Source organism: Malania oleifera, chromosome 8, assembly GCF_029873635.1.
Source record: "Malania oleifera isolate guangnan ecotype guangnan chromosome 8, ASM2987363v1, whole genome shotgun sequence".
NCBI lineage: Eukaryota > Viridiplantae > Streptophyta > Magnoliopsida > Santalales > Ximeniaceae > Malania > Malania oleifera.
Genome location: NC_080424.1, coordinates 24651275 through 24671076, shown reverse-complemented (window position 1 = coordinate 24671076; position 19802 = coordinate 24651275). Strand labels below are relative to the sequence as shown.

The window sequence follows — 19802 nt, the reverse complement described above, 5'->3', positions numbered from 1 at the left end:
TAGTTGACTAAATGATTAATCAATGAAGGTTTATTTTATTAGTAAATTTTAATTTTTTTATTTTTTAAATTTTTAAAAATTAAAAAATGAAATGTTATATAAAAAAAAAAAAAAACTTTGTATTGATTGCTAGATTTTAGAGGTTTTTCCGAATTTAGTTTTATTTTATTTAAAAATATTTAAAAAAAATTTGAAAAAATTTTATTTCTTCATTTGATGTATATTAAAAAATATTGTACCATTTAGTATTTCCTTAAAATAAAAGATGCTAGATGGTCCATTTTTTTTTTTTTACAAAAAAAGATGTTGGAGCATTCCGCGGGGATAAAAATGAAGGAGGTGGAACCATATGGAACAATCTAGTGAAGCCTTCGCTGCACTCGTTGTACACGTTACACGGATGAGCCATCCTCCTGTCATTTCACCGACGTACGTATGGCGACTGCACATTTGTTTGTCAGATACAAAGACAATGCTGTCCAATTCTACACTAGCTTTTTAAGAAAATTCCAACTTTCCAAACAAACATCACTTTTGAGTTGATACTTCAACAAAATTTAATTAATTACTTCTTTAAAATAAGTTTTAATTTTATTTCTTATTTAGAATATAAATACATTTTTATGTATTTAAATTTATGCATTTTTAGAATATAAATACATTTTAAACTTAAGATTTCTTTTATATTATAAATGTAGAAACTCGAACCCAGAAAAATAAAAGAACTAAATAAGAAAAGAAGAAAGGGAAATTTTAAAAGGGCTAAGCAATGGGACTCATTGACGAATCCCCTGTCTTCATCGATAAATGACCTTCTGTGTCTCGTCGACGAAGTTCAGGCATCGTCGATGAAGAAATCCCAAAAGTCAGGAAATTTCAGGCTTAAGGTTCGTAAATGAACCCTTTCTTTCGTCAACGAACATCCTTCTACAACTCGTCTACGAAGGCTCCCTTTCTTTGACAAATCTGACTAGGTCAACGACTTATAAATAGATTTTTAACTTACTTCTTCATTAAGAAATCAAAATCTCTCTCTCTCTCTCTCTCTCTCTCTCTAACTGCGCCCCATCCCTTCTCTCTACGATTTCTCGCCGTTCGTCACTTGAATCGACAATAGAAAGTTATCACGAGGATTTGGGAGAAATTCTCTACATTCTAGGCATCACTCCAAAGTTGAGGTAAGAGTTGAAATTAACTAGATGTCTTGCATGTAATTAGTTAAATGGGGTGTATGAGCCTGAGGATGTTTAATGGCTGCTAATATGGGATTCTAGTTAATTAAACTGGATGAAATGTGGTTTTAGGATTTTGGGCTCCGTATCGCTGTAGGGTGAGCTTTAGGAGCATCATAGGAACTCTTTCAGTAAACAAGTAAGGGGATTAAGTTAAGTCAGGATTTTATTAAAGTTGAACCGATCAGATTGATATGTATGTATGTATATTTATGTTTTCAGTTGTTATTTAGAAAACCAACCATTTAAAATGGACCTTTTTCAAATCTATGATATATGATATGATATTTTGAGTTAAAAATAAATGATGGAAAGTTTGGTTTGACCTTATAAACTAAATGTACTATGTTTCTTGGTTGCCTACAGGTTATGTTAAAAATACTGAAATCGTGTGGCAGGTGAATATTATTTTGGGAATTATAGTATAACCGAGTTTGTGAATGTTTGTAAAATACTGAAACTGTTTATGAAAAATACATGGATTTGATATAGCGGCTGTGAGTCGAGTTGTATATGATGGTCGGGGGTTGGATTTTATTTAACGGTTAGGGGTCGGGTTTTATAATATGACAGGTTTTATACGAAATGAGTTTGAACTACAATTTTGATTACTTAAATTGCACGATATGCTTTAGGAACCCTAAGGACCAGTTGTATTATGAGCACGGTACTGTTACTAGAGATTCAATATTTGGCTATGTGCGCCCACACCATTATAGATTGAAGTGTAGGGTGGTTTCAGTCAATTAGCCTACAGAGAGGTGGTACCTTCCCTAGAAGTCCGAACTAGGAAGTGGTAAGGCAATCGAACCTACTACTGGGTTGTGGATGCCTGCAAACGTAGTTAGTAGATGGATGATTTAGACTTTGTCTGGGTTGATCCCCTATGACTTAGTCCAGCTTTTGGGCTGCACAACTTGTACCATGGGGGAAGTAAATGATATTTAGTCTCAGGTAATGTCTTTTATGCATATCTGTAAATTTATGTAAATGATGTTACTTATTCACTGAACTATTTATACTATGAAAACGAGACGAGTATTTTCAACTATATAAAGTGAGTACAATGTAAAATAGCTATTTTCGGTTAAATAGAGGATGAATGTTTTCTGTAAACATTAAACGCATGTTGACCACACACTGATATTAACTTAATCTTCCTTACTGAGAAGTGTCTCACCCCAATATACAAATCATCTTTTCAGGATACACCAGGGATCGTGCATAGCAGACTAGAGAGGCTGAGTTAGAAGTATAGTGTATGTACGTGGGGTGTATGGATTGAGTTGTTTTTGTTTGTACTGTTTTAATGAATTGTAATATGGATAACCGAAGACTATTGAGTATAAAGGTAGTTTAGAACTATGATAATAAATAATGGAGAATGCTCTATTTACTTTCGCAATATTTATAATATAAATATGATATCTGGTACACAGGCGTTACTAATGTAGCACCCCGGGTCTACGTGGCAGGTCGGGGCGTTACAATAAAAGCTCCTATTTATAAGTAAAATGAAATTAAAGATTAATTTATCAATGTAAATGCTTGGGTTACCACAAAAATAAAAAATGGTTAGATTGAAATTTGAAAAGGTAGGAATTTGTCTCTAAATCTTTTAACGCTGCATTTGGGAGCATGAATTTTGGACTTTCTATTTGAATTTGTATGAATTTAGACAAATTTTAACATAATTTAAACAAATTTTAATACAATTTTATCTTGTAATATTTCCAAATCTAATACAAAGAAAAATTATTAGGTGAACTAGGTCTACCACAACATAAAATAGACTAATCCAATTAAATTGTGACAAACTCCTACGTTGACAAAATTAAGAAAATCTTAACTATTTTTCGTTCACATATTAAATACTTATTTTCTTAATTTCTTATTTAGAAAATAAATGGATTTTTTTGCATTTTAAGTATTTAAATTTATGCCTTTTTAAAAGAAAAATAATACTAAAAATTGAAAAAAAATGGGTTCAAAACATAAAATGATCTTATTTACTTGAAGAAAGGAGGAAAAAAATAACTTACGAAAAAAAAAAAAATTACGTTGCCTAGTAGAATATATATAAAATTGAGAGTATATGTTTACTTTAAAAAAAAGAATATAAAATTAATATATAAATAAATTATAAAAGTTTTTCTTAACTCGTTATAATGTATTATAAATTATTAGGTGAATTATCAGGTATATGTAATGAATAGATTGTAATGTTTTCACTCCTACATTTTGGTGCACTTCGATAGGCTCTTAAGTGGGTCTAAAGGACCATCTGGGTCAAATTATCAGGTGAATTATCAAGTATAAAGTTGATATGCTGGATGAATCAGTGTCTTTTATGTGAAAAAACGTTAAATCATTCGACATCTTTTACTTAAAAAAATGCTAAATGCTTTAACATTTTTAGAACGCATCAAATAAAATAATAAATTTCTTCAAATTTTTTAAAATATTTTTTAATAAAATAAAACTAAATATGGAGAAAAAAGTCCTTAATTTTATCCTATCAAATTATTGTCTTGTTGAAAATATCTATGCATTTATTTGGTGCCTTAAAAAGCAATAAAGAATGCCTGAAAAGTTGGGTTGAAACCTCCGCCTCTTAACCCACGTGTGACATTCCATACTTTATGTTTCCAATTAAATACCCAAAGCGCAATAACCAAGACTCATACTAGTCTAAGTGAGCCATTTTTCTCCCGTTTTATCCTTTTTTTTTCAAAATATATTAAATAATATATTTTTTTAAAAAATATTTTCTGAAATAATCTTAACGTAATCTCGTTGCTTCAACTAGTAAGATTTGCCACGTGTCATTCCCATAAAAAAATATTATTTAATATATTTTAAAAAAAATGATAAATCAGGAAATAAATTATTCTGCATAATAAATCAGAAAATAAATTCTTCTACAAAATAAATAGATTTATCATTATTATAATAATAAATAATAAATTTATCATGCAGAAGAATTTTAAAATAGTGTAATATATATATAGTATATAATATTTTTATAAATAATTTTGTATTTTAAAATATGAATAAATCTTCATAACTTTTTATTATTATTTCTTAAAATAAGAAAATTTTAAATGTAAAAATAATTTTTATTATCTCTTTCTAAAAAATAATAAATATAAAAAGAGGAGAGACGCAAGTGTTTTCTTAAAATAAAATTTATTTTGGATCATCATAAATACTATCTTGCTCACGATCAACGGCTAGTTTCAAATAATTATTATATATATAAATTTTTCAATTGCAGGACGGGTATAGAAAATTTTTCAAAACGTTTCTGATTTATAAATACTAATTACTCAAAACTAATAATAAATGTTAAATTTATTACGTAGAAAAATTTAATTTCTTGATTTATCATTTTTTTTAAAAATATATTGAATAATATATTTTTTTTTAGAATGATGCGTGATAAATCTCGCTCTTTACTACGGAAAATATTATCCCTATTATTTAATATATTTTAAAAAATAAAAATAAGGACAAAACTCCTAGCCGAGCTGCCTCCTTTCCACCCTTCTGTGTCTCTGTCTTCACACTGTCCGCCTTCTGCAAGACTGCAACTCTCTCTCTCTCTCTCTGACTCAAAAGAAGAGTCCTCATTCACTTGTCTATCATAAAAGTTACAAGTTACAGCTCTCTCTCTCTCTCTCTCGCTCTCTCGTATGGGCTCAACCCAGCCACTTCAGCCATGAAACCGAAGACCCACCTCCCCACCACCACTACCACCACCACCAACACAGCGGCCACCGGAGCCGCCGCCCACAATGGGAACGGCAGCGAGAGCAGCAGCTCTCCAAGCCCACCACCGTCCCCCCGGCGTCATTCTAATATCTCCTACTTCCGGCGGCCGCACCGTTCCAAATCCCGCCGGGATACCTCCTTTGTCGGCGCTCTTCTACGGCGCAGCCTCCGTTACTTCCTTCTCCTACTCATGCTTTACTTCTCCGGCGTCATTATGTGCGCCTGTCCCTTCCCTGCTATCATGGGTTTCTACCCGCCTCCCCCTGGCTCTGTCTACCGCAGCCCCCAGATCTTTGAGAAGCTATGGGGTGATATTCGCTCTGATAATTCCTCCCCAACTCAGGTTTGGCTCTTGTGATTTCCTATTCGTTTCTTTTAATTTTCATGTTCTTCGGTTTTTTCCTTAAATTTCCTACTTTTTTTCCGTCCGCCGAGAAAATGCATGAAGGTGAATGCAATTAAATATATATATTGCTATTTTTTTTTTCATTTTTGGGACCGGAGAACTGGGAAGTCCCGTGACAAAAAAAAAAAAAAAACAGCAAACTCGGCTCCGACCTCATGGGGGTTTCGGGTGGGCTTAGTCACTTAGTGTGCTCAAATTTTTGGAGAGGCTACTTGAATTTAGGTTTTTGCTCTGTTTTCTCCTCCACCATACACGAGATTCTCCTTTATTTTATTTTCCATTTTCCCCAAATTGCTAATTGGTGTTGTGTAGTTGGGGTTCGAAAATCTGTTTCATGATCATTAGCTTATAATTTTAGTTTAATAGTTTCATTTTACTTTTATTGAGGTTCTTTCTGGAATAACAGAGGCCTTGCAGGGGTTCATGCATAATGTACTTACCTGAAAACTTGGTTTAGGCGTTGGATGATTAGGTCTTAGGATGCCGTTTATGGTGATTATCTATTGATCAGGTTATTCCTGTGGTACTTTGTTATCATTGAGTAGGAGGAGGAAGTGAAATGGAAACATGCAATCAATTGTTGATGCAGGGTTTGTGCTTTGTGGGAGCCAATATATATATGCGTGAAGTAGATGCCTTGCAAGACCATTCCCCACCCTCACTTCTCTTTTAAAAGAAAAAAGAAGTATATATAATTTACAGAAATTGGAGCAAATTGCAATCGTGTGAGAGGAAGGACTTAGATGTACTGAATGTACTGAGATGCAAGCTACTGGGAAAAACTGAAAAGATTATAAGTACTATAGTAGAAAATGGATAACTATTTTAGAAGACATGAGGAGGCAATTACCCCCCTCGTCCCCTACTTGGAAATTGGAATCTTATTGAAGATCACAGGTTGAGCACAGAAAAGTTCTATTACAATTCCTTTTTTGTTTTTTTTGGAAAATTTTTCTTATGAATTTTGGGCATTCAAAATGGTAACCGTGGAGTGTCGTGGGCATATACTTGGTTACAAATTGAAAATTATGAAAAAAAAATAAAAATTCATTGATTATTTGATCCAAGATCCTCCATAAACACCACCTTTGCTAGCCCATTTGGAAAATTTGAGAGTCGCTTTTTTACAGATTTTCTTAGGTCTGTTGCTGCTTCACCCTGACTAGCACTGGTCAAAATAGAGTTTTGGCTTCATGGATTCCCTTCTGCTGTGATAGAGAATTCTCTCCTTTTTACAGTGTTGCTTAGGTCTGTCACTGCTTTACCATGCTAGCTCCGGTCAAAATAGAGCCAGCTTCATGGATTTCTTTTGCTTTCTTTATAATTTTCATAATTTTTTTCCAGACACTTTCTATTTTTACGTCTTCTGAGAAAATTCAGGAAGATAAAAGCAATTCAAACTACTCATTATTTGGGAGCTGAAAGCAGAGCAAGAGGAAAAAAAAAAGCTGCGATAAAAATGTAACATGAAAATCTTCTTCTTCTGTGTGTGTGCGTGCTTGTATTCTCTCTCCAACCAAAACAGGGATTCCTCTTTTCATTTTTCTTCCAGTTCTTTTGCCAATGCTTTTTGGTTTTTGATGCACATCCTAAAGTTAGAATGTAGAAAAATAATTTAAGTTTATTTTTCTTGAAGTTCTTTCTAGAACAATAGGTCATATGGAGGGATTTATGCATAGATTGGTATTGGAAACTTATTTTATCTGTTAGATGATTAGGTTTTCAAGGTGCTCTTTAATGTTTTTATGGCCACTATTGCTTAGGTTTTTTTTGTATGGTACACAATGACTCTTGAGTAAAAGAATGAGGTTGAAATGGAAATTTGAAATTTTATAAAAAGATATGGTAAGGCATTTTGAGCGTGGAGCAGTTCTTTTATGATTCTGTAATTTATAAATATTTTTCTTATATTTTTTCAGAATCCAAATGGGAAGTAACAGTTGGCGTCAGAACCCACAAGGAAAAACTCACCGAGCAATAAATGTTGTTCAGCCTTAGCCTATTCGATCAATGACCCATTAAGAAGAAAGCTTCAAATTTTTGCTCTCAAATCAATCATGCATACCCTCCCTTTCAATCCCAAATCCCCATACACCCAATAGCTCATACGTTCAAAGCTTCAAAGGGGACCTCTTACGACAACCTCTCAAGCATGCCAACAATTGTGCCTCTCACAAGGACACACACAACCAATATTTTAAGAAACATATTTGAAGAGAATTAGGTTAAATTTGTACGAAATTTCAAGTTTTTCCCAATTACTTTTTGGTTTCTGATGCAGATTTTAAGGTTAGAATTTAGACAAACAATTTCAATTTGCTTTTATTGAGGTTCTTTGTAGAATAAAATAATAGGTCATTTGGAAGGCTTTATGCACACTGCTAATATTGGAAACTTATTTTAGCTGTTGTATCAGGTCATGACTATTAATTAAAGGAAGTTAAATTGGAAACTTGTAAAAATTTGTAAGTTGAAGTGTTGAGCGTAGAGCAACTTTTTTTTTTTTTTAATATATTCTGTAACTTATAAATTTGTTCTTACAATTTTGGAATTCAAATGTAAATAATTGTTAGCATTAGAACACGAGGAGAGAAAACACATGGAAACACGCATCAGTTACTTAGTGTATTTGACCAAACAATCCATTAGTAATACAGCTTCAACCTCCTTCTCAATCCTAAACCTGTTGGGTTTCCCTCCTATGTGAAGAACGGCCCGAATATGTGATTGGTCCACTTGGATGTTTTGGCCAATGCCTAAATGGAAGAAGAAGACTTTTATGTTTTAGAATTGCCCACTTATGTGTCATGAAATGATTGATTCGTTAAATAATTTATTGTGATTTGACTGGAAGATGATTGATCATCTTTGGAGAAATAAAAGGCAACAAATTAAAGGGAGTTATGGATGGGAGTTACTGCATTTTCGTGCATTATTGTGACAGCCAAGCAAGGAGGAAGATGAGAAGAAAAGGAGAGATGAAAGTTGGGGTTAGAGGTGTCTGCACAATCAAATTGATCGTTAAAATCAAATGGTGATTTATTGTCCAATCGAATTGAAATTTTGACACTATGTTTGTGACTTGTCTTTCTTCAATCTGGTCAATTTGATTGTCATTTGAAGGTCATTTGCATTGGTTTTTTGTGACTTGGACAGCAACCTCTGTTTTTTTTGAGACCTATCCATTTTTCTTGAAGTTTGATTCTACCTTTGTTGGTGATGACTCATGTTGATTTTATGCCAAGAATTTCTTGTTCTTGATTGATTTAGTTGATGTATGCCTCTAGTTCTAGAGAAGACCTATTATAACCTACTATTTAACATAGTGGGAGATTGGAAACAAGCTTCGGTCCCATGGTTTATCCTTTCACATTGAAGGGTTTTTTACGTAAATTTTGTGTTCCATTTGTGATTGTGTGGTTGGTTTGTATTTTTTGGTCTCTGATTATTTCAGTTTGTTGGGCAATTTATTATTCTTCTTAGTGTTAATAGGACTAGGGGAAGGTTGATCTTGGGATTTTTTTGTTTTGACCATCACCTCCATACCTCCCCTTCCCCAGAAAAACCCACTTGCACCCAAAAGCTCATACATTCAATGCTTCAAAGAGGACTTCTTTCAATAACCTCTCTAGCATGCCAACAATTGCGCCTCTCACAACAACACAAACTACCAGTACTCTTAAAAGACGTATCTGAAGACAAATGGACCTTATTTTAGATGACCCAGGACATTCTTTTGTTTGGAGAACATGTCCTCTCAAGCTAAGGGGCTGTTTGGTATTGTAAAAAATTAGATAAACGAAAACTAGAAATGAAAACCAAAAATTAGAAACAAAAACTAAAAATTAGAAAACAACAACTTGTTTGGTTAACATTTGTAAAACTAATATAAATTAAAAACTTAATTAAAAAAATGCATATTTTCATATTTAAATCAAAATATTATAAATATATGATTAAAATAATAAAATTACAAATAATACACATGAAAAGAAATTATGATAATAAAAATGAAATTTATTTTAATTATTTTACTTAATTGCTCTACTTTCAAAATTTACTTTATAATAAAAATTTTATTGGACATGACAATTGTAAAATAGTAAAAGTATTTCGCAATTGGCTTTATTATTATTTTTTGAAATTTATGTATAGTTTTATTTTAATTATATTTAAATTCATATGACCATTTAATTTTGATTTTAATTTAAAAGTGTATAAAGTGAATAATTTAATCCCAAAAAACTATTGAAAACCATAAAATATGGTTTTGAGTTTTTTTGGCAAAACTGCAAACTGGTGACAAAATACTGACAACAGAAACAAATGTGCTCTTATAATCTATTTTCTTACTATGGAGAAACAAAAACAGAAAACAGAAACAACAATAATACCAAACAGACCCTAAGTGTTTGCTGACTAATAAGTGTGACTTGTGCTTAGGTTAGAAGGTGAATCAAGGACTTGGTCGTGGGCACACACCTAGAACAGGGAATAAAAAAAGAAAAAGAAGAATAAAATAGAAGATGGAAATGGAGATGTGAGTAGAAAAGGGATCACAAAGTGAAGAGAATAGAAACACCATAGAAGTGGAATTAGAGAAGATGTGGATGAAGAACACAAAAGCAAGAAGAGAGATAATTTTTGTCGAGAAAAATGCTTAAGAATAACTTGATTAGCGTTTTCTTTAGCTGTATGGAGATACTATACATTTTTGCCTCTTACTTATACCCAAGTGAGGTGGTTGCCCTAAAACTAATCATGCTCTCAATTCCAGAATAGAATGTCTTTTTGAGTTTATACAAATTTGTGCATCTTATCATAATCTTTAGCTACTGCAAATCAACCTCTAGTTGAGCGACCTCTGTAGACTTGAATGCTCTGAACCTGTTGTCTTCTGTGAAACTATCCCAAAACAATTTGCCCTATAGGTTGCTTGTAAGGTTTAAAGTCCTCACAAATGAGGAATCTGTGCTTGACCAAATCTCTATGAAACCCATGCCTTTTGTTATTATAGCCAGGTGAAGCAGTCCCTATATTCCTTAAGAAGTTGGATACAGTTGACTACTTGCTGTGGCTGTAGAAGAGCACTAGTAAAAATTGGTTCTTTTTCTGCCTAGGTTGATCTCCTTTAATGGGTCTTGAATATCAACGTTGTTGTCATCAAGCTTCTTTGGGGTTTAAGGTAACTTGGCCAATTCCTCAGAAAGTGTTGGAAATTGTTCCTTGCTCTCTAGAATCCACTTGACCTGGCTGCCTTCAACTTTTTGGATAAGCTTCCCTCATACTTCCATCTCTACTAGCTGCTTGATAGGTTGATTTTCAGCCTAATTTTGGCTGTTGCCCCAAAGGATACGTCAGTTGATTGAGAGGGTTCAAGCGAAGAATGTCCCAATTGATGTGCAACCATGGTGACCTTTCTTGACCCTTCGCTCCTCTAAATTCCGTAAGGTTGTCGTCTTGATTATAAAACCTTGCTTCCAGTTTGTTGGACCCACTGAGAATGGTCTTTCATCTGCCATACAATTCCTGCTGTCCCATCTAGACGTTGCAATATCAAATATCGTTGCAAGGAGGATGATGCACTCTAGTTCGAGTGAATCCAATCCCTTCCCAGCAATGTGCTGTAACTAGCCCTGGCATTGATTACAATGAATGCCTCTCCCCTTGTGCCAGATCAGGCCCATGATTGGAGACTTGGAGTTTTTGCTTTTGTGAAGTCCTTTATTGTAACATCCAGAGATGAGATCCTCCTGTTTTCGAAGTATTGTGTGGGTTGTAGCTGACATGACATTAACCACTGCTCCATTGCCTACCAATGCTCTTGAAAAATTGACCTTCCTTCGAAATAAACAGGAATACAGGGAGGCTCGAGATCCTGGCTCATACTATTGGGAGGTCGCTCTGGTGTCAACTTTGGCAGCTTTTACTGCTTCTGGAGATGATGCCATAGATCCAGCTAGATTAGAGACTTGTCCTTCTGCTTAAATTACATCTCTATCCAGCACATTCTGCTTATATGGGAAAGCACTGAAGGAGAGGGGCAGGGTAAAAGCCATGTTGATTTGCAGGAGAGAAAGGCCACCATATGTGACAGTGACTGGTGCTCCTTACATGGCTATTTTGTGGTTCTTTCCTTAGCCATCGCTTCCCACCTTCTTTGGTCTGTGCTTGAGTTATTCCTGCTATTGCTGATGATTACAAGTCGAATGGTCCTATACCCGCTACATGTTTCTCCTGTCACCTGTCTTCATCTGCATTCCTCATTTATGTGTCTTGTGAATGATGGGGCCTAAGCAACCTTTAAATAGGCTTGTTTAGCGGCCTTAGGTGTCCAATGATGGATCTTCTTGGCTATAGAGTAAGGTGGTACCGCGAATTGGCAAGGTGTTTCAAAAGGTCTTCTGTTGTCTTGCCTTGATCTTATATGAAAAAATTGGCCCTTGTTATTGATCTCTTGTTTGACTGATTGGGCTTACGGACCGGTGCGATCCCCTATTATTTCTAGTACTTTAGATGATGCTTCATCATTGTATTATATTTTGGTAATTTTGCTGATTTTGGACTTCAGCAGTGCTCAAAATGAAATCAAGATCCAATTTCTTTTCTGCAAAATTTTGGAAATTTAAGTTATAAAACTGAAGAAAAACCAGAAAAATTTGAACGTCTTTTTATTTGGTTCCTAGATTATTCTCAACCATCTCTTTTAATGTTTTTTTGTAGTGTTTTTTTTTTTTTACAATAATAAATAGAAGTTGAAGCTTCTGTAAATTTAGATCCTCAAAATTTCATCGAAATCAAAATTTTAGTTCTTGAATATGAGCACCCATTCAGCTTTGTTTTTCTTGGGAAAATTTAAGCCTCTTTAATCGCCCTTTGGACATGGTTCCTGAAAAACACTCAATTGTTAGTATTATGGCTCCTTCTTCCTGCCTTACAACTCAGCTGTTGGAGGAAGAATGTGTCTTTTGTAAGCTCGAGCTGGTTGTCTTTCAGAACGAGTACAGTCTGATTTTTGCTGAAATTCTTCCCTGCTTGCCTTTCCACCTTGCTTTTGGTCAAGTTTCGGATTTCTAAGAGTTGGAAAGTCATTGGGCTTAGGCTTGGCAGACATGAATCACTTCTTCTTCATAGTTTGAACATTTTATTCTAGCTCTGTAGTGTTCATGTAGACCTGATCTCTGTTCTTTGGGAGGTCTTCCTTTTTTCATTCTCTTGCGTAACCTCTCAAAATTGACAACTTTGGAGGATAAATGGAAAATATCAGTGAAGTTGTACTCCTTGAAATGCATTCTCAGAGGGAAGCTCAAGCCATTGAAAGCTAATGCAGTATGACATAGTCTTACAGTTCGGAAAGTTGAAATTTTGCTCGAAGTTCGGATTTTTTTTTTTGGGGGGGGGGGGGGGGGGTTCAAAAGGAAATTGGGTCAATATTTATTTTCCAAAATTTTGGCTGCAATTTCAGAATTTCTGCTGGGAAGCCTATTTATCCAAAATTTTGGAAATTCAAAAGAAAAACTTGAAAGAGGGGAAACTTTTTTTTTTTTTTGGGGGGGGGGGGGGGGGGGTTTGCTTTCATTTCATTTCTAAATTACTCACAATCATCTATTTTAATATTTCACATAGTTCCGTTCATAATTTCTGTAATTTAATACAAGTTTCTGATATTTCTTCGAATCAAAATCGGAATTTCCATTAGAATTTCTGTAAATTGAGACCCTCAAAATTTCCCTCAATATGGAAGTGCTAGTCCTTACTGTCAGGTAAGTTGTGCAATGAGTCTGAAGTTGTCTGAACCCAGAGGTATATTCCTTTGCTGACTGTCATCTGCATTACTCCTGCCAGATTGCCAATGTTCACATGCCAAGTGAAGGTCAACAAAAATAAAAATATGGGGAACAAATGCAGCTTTAATAAACTTCGGGGGCAACTTCCTTGCATTGGACCGAAAATTAGGCAATATGTGCTGTGATTGACCAGTTCTCTCCTGAGAATAAGTTGAATTTTGGCACCTGTGTACCCACTAGAATAACAGACCTGGGTTCAGATAAGGCTTCTTGTAAACAGGCTGAGCCAAATGGCTCAAGTCCATACCTGTATGCTGCAAGGCTTTAACAATCTGCCCATCTCCAATTACGAAGGCATGGGTGGTGCTGATGGCCGACTGGAATGGCTTGTTCAAGTTGTTCGGCCTCTCGTGTTGTCTGTACAGGAGGGAGGAGAGTATAAACTTGCTCCCTTGATTTATCTCTGATGACTATTGAATCTGGCTGGGCCCTAGCTTGTTTTGGGCAGCAGGGAACCTGTTGGGGTGTTTGGCCATGCACACAGGGGCACCCTTTAGTGAATGATGTAGTAGTGATATGCTAAGCTTGCTAATGCTATTCTATCTCGTTGACATCACCACAACCAAGAGGGTCCAACATAATTATGTGGGTTCCTAGGTAACCCTAGAGCACCCCCATTGATGCGCTGCATTACCCTAATCCTGTCATAGATCACATTCGCTTGCACACTTGAGATCACTCTCTTGGTTTGTCTGCTAGCCTTTTTCCTTCCATGAGGTTGGTGAAGTTATCAAGGGTGGAGATGGCCTGTCATTGGCTGTGTCTTACATCATCAAGGATTGGTTTACGGATGGTGGCCATCTCCTGGACCATCTGAGATATGATCAACTGATTTTCCTCTGCAAGGCTCTGTAGGGATGGTGATTAGGTCGTTACTAGTGAGCTATGCCACCAGTTGCAATGCTGGGACAGTGGGAGTTAGCAGAATTAGCGTGGTGTCTTCTTGTGTCTTGTCATTATATTGCTCTGAATTATCATTTCTCATAGGGAATATCATCCACTCCAAGTTCTCACTGGAGGATTCAGTGTCCAGAAGTCACTTTCTTTCCCCTGCTTCTGGTATTGTCTGCCATTATTGGTCCACCACACATGCCAAAAAGATTGTTTGTATCTCTTACATAAAGTGTGACTTGTGCTTGGAGTGGGCTTAGAAAGCAAATTAGCAACTCATGGCCTAGTCACACACCAGGAGTTGGGAACAAACAATGAAAATGGAGATGCAATAGAGATAGGATCACAAACAGAAGGGAAACGGAATAAAAGATGGTTTAGAGAAGATGAGGGAGAAGGTGGCACAAGAAGAAGAAAATTGTTTAAAAAATAAATGCTAAAAGATATCATGATTAGGGTTTTGTTGATCTGTATGAAGATACCTTATATACATGTTCACCTTTTACTTGTACACAAGCAAGGTGGTTGCCCTTGAACTGACCATTCCTTAAATTCTAGGAGAGAATCTCTATGTGATAATGATATTGTAATGATACAAGTTTGCATGTCATATCATAATCATTATGATAGAAATCAGCCTATTAAAAGTATACAGAAGAAACAAAAGAAGGCAAAATTATCAACTAAATGCACTGATTTGGTGGGATGGGGAAGGAGGCTTGACCTGGGGGAGTTAAATTGAGTTTTGAAGTGTACTGTTTACAGTACCGTAGTGTGAGCACTGTTTATGGTTACTGCAGCTGTACTTTCGCAGGGGTAGTTGGGGATTGTTATTATTTCATTATGGGTCTTATATTAAAGGGTGATTTGGGTCGTTATTTTCAGTTATTTCTGGAGCTTTATTTTATTTCATCTAGTTCATTTTGTGTGGTCAAGATTAGTTTAGTCTCGATGGTTGAGATTACCTATTCTTATGGTTAAGCTATGAAGAGACATTATCTTTATACTGATTTTCTGGAGAATTAGTGAAGAATTATCTGTTACAGAATCTTAAATCCTAGAAAGTGAACATTTCTTTTCTCAGGAGTTATTGTAAGAAGCCATTAGTGTGATTGCTATCTCATCTATGGTGCATTGATTAATAGCATCCAAACCTAATTTTTCTAGCCCAATTTCACCTGTTCACGAATTCCACAGACTCTACTCTAAATCGATTTCACTAATTTTCTCCTACTTATCCTGCGTCACATTGGCTATGGATGAATCTGCTTCTGGTGAATCTGGTCATCTGATCATCTTTAGCCTCAAATACTCTGGTCGACCTGTGATTTTCTGTGACTACACCAAAACCAATTCAACCACCTCTTGTCCTGATCCTGTTTTGTCCAACCTTCCTCGTCTGACTTCCTTCTCCTCCCTGATATTGGCATTTCTATACCAGGCCAAGCATGGCTGGACAAAAGTAATTTCTGAGTTTCAATAATAGGAAACTGTAATGTAGCTGAAAAACTAATCCAAAATGAGATAGGAAAGTCAAATTATTGTTGGTTGACTGGCCTTTTGACCTATCTTTTCCCAGAAAACTTCCTGCTCTCTTTGGATGGGCAACCCATCAACACTGAAACATTTTTGATTCTGCCCCTCTTAAATTTGAGCCAGACTCAGAGTCATGATGGAATGAAATAGATATACACATGAGAGCACTTTTTTCCTTTAAAAAGGTGATTAGCTTATCCATTATCATGGATAGACAGTAGTTTTTGCAAGCTTAATTGGGAAATTTTGCTTTTGTGATTCATCTAGTAAAAAAGAGGATACTTATTGGACAAAGAATTTTCTCTCATGGACTGTCTTTTTCAATATATATATATATATATATATATATATATATTTTAAATTTTAAATTTTTTTATCTGTAACTGCTAAACTCTTATCACATTGGTCAACACCGGCATATACTATGTTTTGTCAGTTGCAGCATGTTAGGTCAGCAAGTCATTCTGTCAGTATAATTTGATTAACGGTTGGAACAAGTAGTCTCATTCCATCAATGAAAATAATTTATGGGGATCACTGTTTGTCAACAACATTGAACAGTTCTGCATGAAAAGCCATTTCAGTATCAATAACCAGTTTGGGATAATTTTAGTTTGTGCGGAGTATGATAGTTCTGTGATCAGCTTTGATGATGTGCTGTTTCTTATTGCAGTTTTCCTCTGTATGGAGGTACCGTAAGAGAAGGCTAAAGGATGAGAAGCCTTGTACAAACACTACTGCTGGGTGGCATATTGGTAAGGAAAAATAACATCATTTGTTTGACTGCTTTGTGGATTGATTGTTGGGGGCTGAGTAATTGCATATAAATACTTTTTATATTGATAACACAAATGGAGAAGGACAAAACAATTTAAGCTACTTTTTCTGTTGAATTTCAGATTCACGTGCTCCAAGTGGGTACTTGATTGTTGAAGCTAATGGTGGTCTTAACCAACAGCGCTCATCGGTATGTATTTCCTTTTAGGATTAAGCATTGGCTTGCTACTCCTCCATTCCTACATTTTGCATTCAAGCCTATTTTCTTAGATGGCATACTGTTTCTGTTAAATTTAGATAATGCTTCCTTGAAAAAAACCTCATCGAAGCCATTAGTTCTTATTATTTGTCGTTACATTCTGGCTTTCTTGGAAGGGACATCATATATATAAGTTGAGCTACAAGATTATGACATGACTGGGCTGCCAAATTTAGCAAATGAATTTTAAAATAAAATAAGAATTTTTTTTTTTGAAAAGAATAGGCCACAATTATGGAGGTTTGTGGGGTGAAAGTTGCTGAAAATCTCCATGGAGGTTTGTGGGACTTTAAAACTGGATGAGATATTTGAAATTCTTACACTTTCAACTATAAAAATTGTAAATATGAACCACAACTATAGCTGACCCTACCTTGTGGGGCTCGAGGCCTGGCTATGGTGACTTTAATTTATGATTGTGAATTGTTTAGTTGCTGCGATGTTGAAGCAAAAGAAAGGGTTAAAAGAAAATTGGGATAGTTGAAGGAAATTTTGCTGCGATGATGAAGCAAAAGAAAGGGTTAAAAGGAAATTGGGATAGTTGAAGAAAATTGGGACTTCAAAAGTTTTATTTTGTTACAGTTTATCTTCTAAGAAATTAAGTTAATTATTGATGCTTCTCAGCTAGCATAATGTTAAATCTGCAAATAGTTTTATGCATGCAAAAAAAAATTATTTGATGTTCAACTACCTTTTCTGGTAGATTTGCAATGCTGTGGCTGTAGCTGTGCTTTTAAATGCAGTGCTAGTCATCCCACACTTTGAATTCAACAGCATTTGGAGAGATCCTAGGTGAGTAACTGTATTACTCTTTTTGAACTCATCATTATTCTTGGCTTAATTCCTTATTGTAGGAGGGTGTGTTTGTTTCGCAGGCTAAAGCAATATGGGCTTGGCTAAGCCCTCATAGCCCATATTTGGTGCATTCCATATTCCACACAAATGGGCTAGAGTTGGCTGGTCTCCCTCCACCGGTCAGCAAAGGCTCAAAAAAAAAAAAAAGAGAAAAAAAAAATTCCATTCATGACCTTATCGTGTCCCTCTTTTAGATGGCAAACTGAAACACAGGTTAACTGTTATAGCCAGTCCAATCCAGTTCTATTCAGTCTAGTTTAATCCGCATAATCAGTCCTGCTAAATGAATGCTCCACATTTGTCTACTACAAGATATGTCTCCTTGCATACTTCCTTCAAATGAAAGAAAGAAATTTATCTCTTGCTTGGTTAGAAACGTGACTGAATTTTCAGATGTCAGTATGCTGCGTGCACTGTGACAAATTTTCAGATGACTGAATTTTCATACGACCCTCCCCCTACCCTTGCAAAGTGGGGAGCCTTGTGGCATAGGAATGCCCTTTTGTCATTATTGTACATATGATTGCTGTTTATAGAGTGATGTGCCATGGCCCATGAACTCTCCCTCTGTCAGTCCATACAACGTAATATTTTTGTGAATAAATGTTAGAACAGTGGGTTCTGTGGCCTATTTGTAGAACAAAATGTATTAGTATTTCTACACAATCCATAATATTTGGTCTCCTCTCTTGGTTGACTTATCTGAAAGCAAGCCAGAATTATACCATTTGAAGCGTTTAAAGAATTATCCTATAGCCAGCATAATTAGGCTTCCCTTTTCTTGCCTTTGGATTATTTTCTTTTGATTATACCTATGCATATACAGTCAACCACTGTAAATGATCCATAGTCATTTGTTTTCAGTAAATTTGGTGATATTTATGATGAGGAGCACTTCATAACCACCCTTGAGGGCTATGTGAACATAGTTCGGGAGCTACCTGAGACAGTGATGGAGAGATACGATCACAACATCAGTAATATACCAAACTTGCGTGTCCCAGCTTGGGCTTCTTTTGGTTATTACTTGGAAGAAGTTTATCCCATCTTACACAAGCAAGGGTGGGTACTGAAACATTGTTTTCTCTCTCAGATAGTATCCTCATTATGTATCTGAATGGATACTGTAGAACGTGATGTTAGCTGACTGTCAAATTGCTTTGTTCAAAGTATATATCTTTGACAGTCAGACCATCAAGTTGTTAACTAATCATTAAGCAGTTTTTCTTCAACATGTTTATCTTCTCAACTCACGATAAATTCTATACTAATATTTGTGTGGGACCTACTTTTAACTGTTCCTGCTCTGTTGCAGGACTATTCGCATAGCCCCATTCGCTAATAGATTGGCAATGTTCGTTCCACCTCATATTCAATTTCTAAGATGTCTGGCTAACTTTAAAGCGTTGAAATTCTCATTTCCTATTTCAACACTTGCGAAGAAAATAGTTAATCGAATGATCCTGAACAGCTCTAAAACAGGTGGAAAGTATGCTGCCATACACCTCCGATTTGAAGAGGTACTAATTCTTATTTTCCAATAACTTCTGTAATTTCTGTTATTGGGGTTTCGTCTTAACTAAATTGACTGAACTTCTCTCATTACCCTGTAGGACATGGTGGCCTTCTCATGTTGTGTTTACGATGGAGGTGAGACTGAAATTTTTGAAATGGATTCAGTTCGTGAAAAAGGGTGGAAGGGGAAGTTTAAACGTAAAGATCGTGTAATTAGACCTGGTCTTAATAGAATTGATGGAAAGTGCCCTCTTACCCCAGTGGAGGTAACTCAGATATCTACCCCTCCTGTTGCTGTTAAACTTTTAAGATCCCCATCCCCTGGTTTTAGCTTTTATGTTTGTGATGTTTTGTTTGCCATTAGCTCTATCTCAGGCAATTTCTTCTATTGAAACAGATGTTTCAGTGTCTAATTTTAGTTCTTTGTCCTAGCATCTTTCGCTTCAATTTGATTCAAGCTGGCATTGCAAATAAAAAGCAAGAGGGATTCAAACAAAGCTTTGTTGGAGGCTGTGATATAAAATTCATGATCATGCATGCTTATCAAAATTTATGGCCCTCAATGGAGCTGGCTAGATGGAAAAATATTTGTGCAGCCAAACTATAGTATTTGAAATTAGGAATTATTCTGTCTCCCATGCCCCACAAAAACTTGAGAGCTTTTGGTGGTTTCCTAAAGAAAATTTTTTTCCTTATTCTGCTGGGATATA

The 19802-nt window shown here is 35.4% G+C and overlaps 1 protein-coding gene across 2 annotated transcripts in view; it reads left to right on the top strand.

The window, feature by feature from the left end:
- Positions 1-4775: 4775 nt before the first annotated feature.
- LOC131161810 (O-fucosyltransferase 10-like) overlaps positions 4776-19802 on the top strand; it is a 29373-nt gene continuing 14346 nt past the window's right edge. Inside the window, exons 1-7 of one of the 2 annotated variants that reach the window (XM_058117795.1) lie at positions 4776-5349; positions 16360-16441; positions 16586-16653; positions 17426-17514; positions 18442-18639; positions 18893-19097; positions 19191-19358. In XM_058117795.1, coding sequence (XP_057973778.1) covers positions 4954-5349; positions 16360-16441; positions 16586-16653; positions 17426-17514; positions 18442-18639; positions 18893-19097; positions 19191-19358 — 1206 coding nt within the window. In that variant the 5' untranslated portion in view covers positions 4776-4953. The remainder of the gene's footprint in view (positions 5350-16359; positions 16442-16585; positions 16654-17425; positions 17515-18441; positions 18640-18892; positions 19098-19190; positions 19359-19802) is intronic. The other variant, XM_058117796.1, reaches the window with a different exon arrangement.